Raw genomic sequence first — 9,179 nt, forward strand, 5'->3', positions numbered from 1 at the left:
TCTCAAATCCGGATACATCTTCGTGGCACCCGGATGGATGGAATACCGCAAGCTATGAGTCTCCTCAAGAATCAACTCCTGAAGTTCGTCTACATTGGGCACACATAACCGGCCTTGCATCCTCAGTACCCCATCATCACCAATAGTCACATCTCTGGAATCGTCGTGCTGAACTCTATCCTTGAGGACCAGCAAATGAGGATCATCATACTGGCGCTCTCTGATGCGATCAAACAAGGAAGGTCGAGAAACCACACAAGCTAAGACCCGACTGGGCTCCGAAATATCCAACCTCACAAACTGATTGACCAAGGCCTGAACATCAACTGCAAGAGGTCTCTCCCAACAGGAATATATGCCAAACTGCCCATAGTCACCGCCTTCCTACTTAAGGCATCGACCACTACATTAGCCTTCCCCGGATGGTACAAGATAGTGATATCATAGTCCTTTAGCAGCTCCAAGCATCTCCACTGCCTCAAATTGAGTTCTTTCAGCTTGAACAAGTGCTAGAGGCTACGATGATCAGTAAACACCTCACAAGACACACCATAAAGATAATGCCTCCAAATCTTCAACGCGTGAACAATGGCAGCCAACTCTAAATCATGAACATGGTAGTTCTTCTCATGGGGCTTCAACTGACAAGAAGCATAAACAATCACTCTACCCTCCTGCATCATTACATACCCAATACCAACTCTAGAAGCATCGCAATATACTGTATATGAACTTGAAGCCGATGATAAAACTAACACTAGAGTTGTGGTCAAAGCAGTCTCGAGCTCCTGGAAGCTCACCTTACACTCATCTGACCACCTGAATGGAGCACCCTTTTGAGTCAATTTGGTCAAGGGTGATGCGATAGATGAAAATCCCTGAATGAACCGACGGTAATAACCAGCCAAACCAAGAAAGCTGCGAATCTTTGTAGCTGAGGATGGCCTGGGCCAACTCTGAACCGCATCTATCTTCTTCGGATCAACCTGAATACCCTCACTGGACACTACGTGCCCCAAGAAAGCCACTGAATTGAGCCAAAACTCACACTTGGAGAACTTTGCATAAAGCTTCTTCTCTCTCAACCGCTGCAATACAACTCTAAAATGCTCAGCGTGCTCTTCCTGACTACGCGAGTACACCAGAATATCATCAATGAAAACAATCACAAACGAGTCGAGATAAGGCCGAAACACATTGTTCATCAGATGCATGAACGCTGCTGGGGCATTGGTTAGCCCAAATGATATCACAAGGAACTTATAATGACCATATCGTGTCTTGAAAGCTATCTTAAGAATATCTGAGTCCCTAATGTTCAACTGGTGATACCTTGAACGGAGATCAATCTTGGAGAACACTCTCGCTCCTTAAAGTTGGTCAAATAAATCATCAATACGAGGCAAAAGATACTTGTTCTTGATTGTAACTTTGTTCAACTGCCTGTAATCAATGCACATACTCATCATGCCATCCTTCTTCTTCACAAATAGAACAGGCGCACCCCAAGGCAACACACTAGGCCTAATAAACCCCTTATCAAGGAGTTCCTGAAGCTGCTCTTCAACTCTGTCGGTGCTGTACGATACGGTGAAATAGAACTGGGCTGAGTGCCTAGAACCAAATCAATACCGAAGTCAATATGCATGCCCAAAAGGTCTGCAGGAAACACATCAGGAAAGTCCCTCACTACCGGGACTAAATCAATGGTAGGAGTCTCTGCACTAACATCCCTCACAAGGGCTAAATAAGAAAGACAACCCTTCCCAACCATCTGTTGGGCCTTCAAAAACGAAATCACTCTACTGGGGATATAATCCGTCGAACCTTGCCACTCAATTCGTGGCACATCTGGCATAGCCAATGTCATTGTCTTAGCATGACAGTCCAAAATAGCACGACACGGAGATAACCAACCCACTCCCAATATCACATCAAAATCCACCATACAATGCAACAAAAGATCCACTCGGGTCTCCAAACCCCGAATAGTCACCACACACGACCGATATACGCGGTCCACAATAATAGTATTGCCCACTAGAGTAGATACATGAACAAATGAAATAAGAGACTCACGAGGCATATCCAAATTACGAGCAAAATACGATGACACATACGAAAAAGTGGAACCAGGATCAAATAATACAGAGGCATCTCTGTGGCAAACTGAGACAATACCTATAATTACAGCATCTGAAGCGATAGCATCTGGTCTAGCTGGGAGCACATAGAAATGGGCCTGACCACCACCGGATCGACCTCCCCCTCTAGGGTGACCCCTAGCTGACTGACCTCCACCCCTAGCTGCCTGGGCGGGTGGTAAAGTAACTGGAGTTGAAGTCGAGGGCTGACTCATCTACTGAGATGGACCCCCAAGAAGACGAGGACACAATCTCCTCATATGCCTAAACTCTCCACACTCATAACAACTCCCTGGTATGGGGGACGGGGACTGAAGGGAACCACTAACACCGGGATGACCAGTCGAACAACCTGGTATGGAAGAGCCCTGAACTGATGGAGCACGGGATGAACTCTAGGATGGAAGGGCACTAAATGATGAATGGCCCTGATGAGAACTATGAGGACCATGGCCCGATGATGCCCCATGATGAACTGAGCGGGCTGACTGAGTATGTCTGAATGGATAGCCTCTGCCGTGCTGAAACTGACCTCCCGAAGGAACACCTCCAAGACTACCAGATCTCTAATACCTCTTGGCCACCCGCTCATCTCTCTCCTGGTGATGAACTGACTCAATCTCTCGAGAAATATCAACCTCCTACTCAAAAGTATCACTTGACACCCTCTCTCTGGTCATGAGAATCTGAAGCTGATATGTGAGGCCATCCACGAACCTCCTGATCCTCTCTCTATCCGTAGGAACCAACCAAACAGTATGACGAGCTAGCTCTGAAAATCTCATCTTATACTGCATCACAGTCATATCATCCTAACGCAACTGCTCGAACTGCCTGCGCAGCTCCTCCTTACGAGACTGTGGCACATACTTCTCCAAAAAGAGAGCGGAGACCTGCTGCCAGGTAAGGGGCGATGCATCAACAGGCCTACGCCTCTCATAAGCCTCCCACCAAGTAAAGGTAGCTCCTAAAAATTGGAAAGTAGTGAGCGAGACCCTACTGGTCTCCAAAATACCTGCGGTCCAAAGCATCCTCTGACACTTGTCCAAGAAACCATGGGCATCCTCACCCTCTGCACCACTGAAAGTCAGAGGCTAAAGTCTACCAAACCTCTCCAATCGACGCTACTCGCCGTCAGGCATAACTGGTACCACATAATCCTGAGGGGGTGCAACCGGTTGGGTTGGAGGTGCCTTCGGTGTCTGAAGTCCCTGCACAACCTGCTTAGGTGTGCGAGCGGGGGGAGTTTGGGTGCCTCCCCAAGCTTGAGAAGTGGTTGCGTCCGTAGTAACTGAGACCGTCTAAGCTAGGCCAGTGCATACTGATAAAATCTAGGATAGGCCCTCCTAAAGGCCTAGAATAACAATCGGCACAGCCGGTGCTTGAGTTGGTCTTGCTGGAGCGTCCGCAATTGGGACCTGATCGTGAACTGGGGTGGTTGGTGGATCTGCGAGTGCTGCCCTAGCTACTGTGCGGGCTACACCCTGCCCCTACCACGGCCTCAACCTCGGCCTCTAGTGGCCCCAACTGGTGGTACTGGTGGCCGTCTGTCCTGACCGGTAGCACGTGTCCTCACTATCTGTGAGAGAATAGACTAACAGAAGTTTAGTTATCAGAATCAACAGATTTACACGACAAGAATTCAAGAATGTGAAGTTTTTCCTAAAGGTTCTGCAGCCTCTCGAAGATAAGTACAGACGTTTCCGTACTGATCCGCAAGACTCTACTAAACCGGCTCATGACTAGTGAGACCTATGTAACCTAGGCTCTAATACTAACTTGTCACGACCCCAAACCACCCCAGTCGTGATGGCTCCTATCGCAGTACTAGGTCAGTCAATTTAACATTAATAACATAAAGGCCTTTTGTAAATTCATTTACTAATCAAATATGATCACAAATCTTTCATATTAATGTGTCAAAATAAGCGGAAAACAAATATGCAAATACATCAAACACTGCCCGATTATGGTGTCACTAGTCATGAACCACTAAAATACAGTATGATATTGTCTACTCAATACAAGATAAGACTGAGATATATAATACTAAAGATAGGAAAGAGAAAGGCAGGGCTGCGAACACCGTGCAGCTACCTTGCTATCTCCGAAAAATACTCTGAATGCACAGATCAGCTCTCACTCGGATGCTCTGGCACCTGGATCTCCACATAGGGTATAGGGAGTAACATGAGTACGTCAACTAAGTAAGTAACAATTATAAATAAAGACTGAGTGTAGTGACGAGCATTTAAAATTGTATACATCTCATAACATAGAAACTCAATAGAAATAATAAAGTCAAATCAGTAATTCAATTTTCGAACATCTCGTAAAAACTCCAGTTTCAATGAAAGTTGGTTAAAACATTTGTTCAACATATTCAATAAAGGCTCAGTATAAAAGAAGAGTGAAAAAAATAGTAATTTCATAAAACAAGCCCCTCGGGCAAGGTATCACTCATATAGATAGCCCCTCGAGAAAGCCTCTCAGTCACTCTTGACTCAACTCTCATCAATCAGCACTCACATTCAACACCCACGCTTAATAGATATCTTATAATAACTGTTACGGCGTGCATCCCGATCAATAAATATAGAGTTGACTGCGCTCACTGGGTGTATGCAGACTCCGGAGGGGCTCCTACAGCCCAAGCGCTATATCGCTGAGGCGTGCAGCCCGATCCAACATATCGCTGCAGTGTGCAGCCCGATCCATATACATATATATCGCTGCGGCATGTAGCCCGATCCATAATTATATAATCCTCACCAAAAGGTCCTCGACCTCTCTCAGTCATCAACCTCACAGCCACTCGGGCATTTCTGTGAAAAATCAGGGAACTCAGCCCAAACAGATTTCATATATTTGAAAGTAGAGTAATGAAACTGAATCACACAATAAATAGGTAAAAATCAAGACTAAGGATATGCTTTCAAATCAAAACAGTGTGAGGATAGTAGTAAAATACCCCTGAGGGTCCAAATAGTACGGCACAAGGCTCTAAACATGGCATTCAACCCAAGTTAACAGAATTATTTCTAAACACATAGATTTCATATATAGTTTATCAAAATATACAACTCTTCAGTTTTCATGGGACGGATCAAGTCTCGATCCCTACAGGTGCACGCCCACATGCCCGTCACCTAGCATGTGTGCACCTCATTTATCAAAATAGTACGAAATTTCGGGGTTTCAAACCCTTAGGTCTAGATTTACAATCGTTACTTACCTTGAACCAGATGAAAATCTACTCCGCAATGCCCTTGCCTCTCGAGTCGGCCTCAAATTGCCCTGATTCTATCCAAAATCAGAATCACATCATCAATACATGCCAAAGTAACAAAGCCCACGTGAAAATTATCAAATTAAACTCAAACTCCCGAAATTAGCCAAACCCGAACCCTGGGCCCACATCTCGGAATCTGGAAAAAATCACATCACTAGAATCCTTATCCTCCCACGAGTCTATACATATCAAGATCATCAAAATCGGACCTCAAATAGCCCCTCAAATTCCCAATTTAAACTCTCCAATTTCAAGCTCTAATCTCCCAATTTCTTCCCTAATTTTCCCATTAAAATCATGAATAAACAATGAAATAATTGCCACAAACATAAGATACAAGGTCCAAGTAGCTTATCCCACTGAAAACACTTAAATTCTCCTTTGAAATTGCAATCCTCAAGCTCCAACTCGACCAAAAATGGTGGATAAAAGACTTAAATTCGCGAAGTGACGCTTATATAGTTTCTGCCCAGCGATTTACGCACCTGCGGTCTCCAAGTCGCTTATGCGATGATGAACCTGCGAAAAAACCAACGCAGGTACGGTTTTCACTTTAACCATGAGAATTCCGCATCTACGGTCCATACCCGCATTTGCGGTCCCACAGATGCGGTCCTTAGTGCGCACCTGCGGCTTTGCCTGAGTTCCCAATCTTCCACATCTGCGGCTTTGCCCACGCACCTGTGGCCTCGCACATGCGGTTCCCAATCCGCTGGTGCGGATATGACAGAAGCAGTAGCTTCGGCTGCTCCAATTCATATCCAATCTTTCTGATAACCTTCCAAATTCATCCTGAGGCCCTCGGGGCCCCAACCAAAAATACCAACAAGTCACATACCATCATTCAAACTTATACCAACCTTCAGAACACTCAAAACAACATCGAAACACCAAATCACCCTCGGATTCAAGCTTAAGGATTTCCAAACTTCTGAATTCCGCAAACGTACAAAAACTTATCAAACCTCATCTAAATGACCTGAAATTTTGCACACACGTCACAAATGACACAACAGGCCTACTCCAATTGTCAGAATTCTATTCTGACCCTGATATCAAGATTTCCACTGCCGACCGAAAACTCCAAATTTCTAATTTCACCAATTCATGCCTAAACCTATCACGGACCTCCAAAATATATTCCGAACATGCTCCGAAGTCCAAAAGCACCTAACGAAGCTATCTGAACCATTAGAATTCACATCCGAGACCTTCTACTCATAAGTCAACATCCGGTTGACTTTTCCAACTTAAACTTCTAAATAAGAGACTAAGTGTCTCATTTCACTCCAAGACCACTCCGAACACAGAACAACCAACACGATATGATGAAATATAGCTGAACAACACATAAAGAAGCAAAAATGGGGGAAACAGGGCTGTAACTCGTGAAACAACCGGCCGGGTCGTTACAAGATCTCAAAGAATGGCATTGAAGTCGACAAGGCAAAGATTTAGGTGATTTCTAAACTTCCACCTCCAACTTCGGTGAAAGGTGTGCGGAGCTTCCTAGGCCATGCGGGATTTTTCTGGCGATTCATCAAGGACTTCTTTGAAGTGGTGAACCTGTTGTGCAAGTTTTTGGAGAAAGATGCTAAGTTCCACTTCAATGATGATTGCATGAGAGCCTTTGAATTGCTAAATTTTAAGTTGACTACTACTCCCATAATCACCACTCCAAATTGGAGTGTCCCTTTTGAGCTCATGTGCGATACAAGTGATGTAGCGGTAGGGGTTGTTTTGGGACAACACATCAACAAGATTTTTCATCTGGTCTACTATGATAGTAAGACCATGAATAGTTCCCAAGTCAACTACACTGTTACGGAGAAAGAGCTCTTTGTCGTTGCCTTTGCTATGGAGAAGTTCTGCCCGTACTTGATGGGTGTAAAAGTCATTGTTCACACGGATCATGCGGCACTTCGCTACCTTATGAGCAAGAAGGATTCCAAAGCACGGTTGATGATATGGGTACTTTTGTTTCAAGAGTTTGATATAGATATCCAAGATCGAAAAGGAAGTGAAAACCAAGTGGCGGACCACTTATCTCGTTTGGAGGAGGAGGGGAGGCCGCGTGATGGCTTTTAAATCAATAACTCCTTCCTCGATGAGAAACTCTTGGCTATTTCTATGAAAGTGGTGCCTTGGTTCGCGGATCTAGCATATCTTGTGAATGGTATCATTCCAGTTGAGTTCTCTTTATACCAAAGAAAGAAGCTCAAGCGGGATTGTGAAGACTATTATTGGGATGAACCGTACCTTTTCCGAATTTGTACGGATGGAGTGACTAGAAGATGTGTACCAAAAGAGGAACAAGGTGAAATTCTTAGGGCTTGTCATTCTTCGCCATATGGTGGTCAGCATGGTGGAGCAAGAACGACGGCCAAAGTGTTAAGTTGTGGTTTCTTTTGCCCCAATCTTTACAAAGATGCAAGTGATCTCGTCAAGCGTTGTGATGAATGTCAAAGGGCCGGTGGAATCTCAAAGAAAAATGAAATACCCCTCACCACCATATTGGAGATTGATATTTTTGATGTATGGGGTATTAATTTCATGGGTTCTTTTGTGAGTTCTTGTGGAAACACCTACATCTTGGTCACGGTTGATTATGTGTCCAAATGAGTTGAGGCCGTTGCTTTGCCCAACAATGAAGCGAGAAGTGTGGTGGCATTTTTGAAGAAGAACATTTTTACAAGATTTGGTACTCCAAGGGATATCATAAGTGATGGGGGATCGCATTTTTGAAACAAATCTTTTGATTCTTTACTCATCAAGTATGGTGTCACTCATAAAGTTATGACTCCCTATCATCCACAAGCAAGCGGCCAAGTGGAAGTCTCCAACCGGGAGATAAAGAGTATTTTGTCCCAAACAGTGAATGCTAGCTGGACGGATTGGTCCAAGAAACTTGATGATGCTTTATGGGCTTATAGGACAACTTACAAAATACCTATCGGAATGTCTCCATACCGGTTGGTGTTCTAAAAAGCTTGTCATCTTCCGTTGGAACTTGAGCACAAAGTCATGTGGGCTTTAAAGAAGTTGAATCTTGAGTGGAATGCCGCCTCCAACTTAAGGGTGGTACGATTGAATGAGTTGGATGAGTTTCGGTATCATGCATACACAAGTTCATCCTTATACAAGGAGAAGATGAAGTGCCTCCATGATAAGTAAATTCAGAACAAGGAGTTTGAAGAAGGTAATCTTGTGTTGTTTTTCAATTCTCGGTTACGGATGTTTCCGAGAAAAAGTCTAAATGGAGTGGCCTGTTTGAGCTTGTGGGTGTGACACCCTTTGGTGCATTGGACTTGAAGAATAAAAATGATGAAGTGTTTAGAGTCAATGGTCACCGGGTAAAGCATTATCTGGGAAAAGTTCGTGATGGCCACATCATGGCAGTAATTCATTTCAAGTGATAGTAATTTACGTCATGCCACGACGTTAAATCAGGCGCTTCGTGGGAGGCAACTCATGTTTCCTTTTAATTTTCTTTTTCTTCTTCTTTAGATAGGTCTTATTTTCCGCTAACTGATTTTGAAGTGTGTTGCAGGAATGAGTGTGCTTTTCAGGGACTGTGCTCAGAAAATTGGCTAAGTATAGAAAAACTGCAGACCGCACAATTTGGAATGCCACAGTAGAAGGGATATGCGGCCGCACAAATCAAAAATTGCACACTCTCTGAAGTTTGCTTATCAGATAAATGGCCAAAGTGCGGCCACACAAGGAAATGTGCGGTCCGCACC

The 9,179-nt window shown here is 44.3% G+C and overlaps 1 protein-coding gene across 1 annotated transcript; it reads left to right on the forward strand.

Annotated features, from left to right (window-relative positions):
- The first annotated feature begins 7,566 nt into the window (after positions 1 to 7,566).
- LOC138875645 (uncharacterized) lies at positions 7,567 to 8,058 on the forward strand. Its single transcript, XM_070154497.1, has one exon. The coding sequence runs from the start codon at positions 7,567 to 7,569 to the stop codon at positions 8,056 to 8,058; it is 492 nt and encodes a 163-aa protein (XP_070010598.1).
- Positions 8,059 to 9,179: the final 1,121 nt, after the last annotated feature.

This window comes from Nicotiana sylvestris, chromosome 8 (assembly GCF_000393655.2).
Source record: "Nicotiana sylvestris chromosome 8, ASM39365v2, whole genome shotgun sequence".
NCBI classification, from domain to species: Eukaryota; Viridiplantae; Streptophyta; class Magnoliopsida; order Solanales; family Solanaceae; genus Nicotiana; species Nicotiana sylvestris.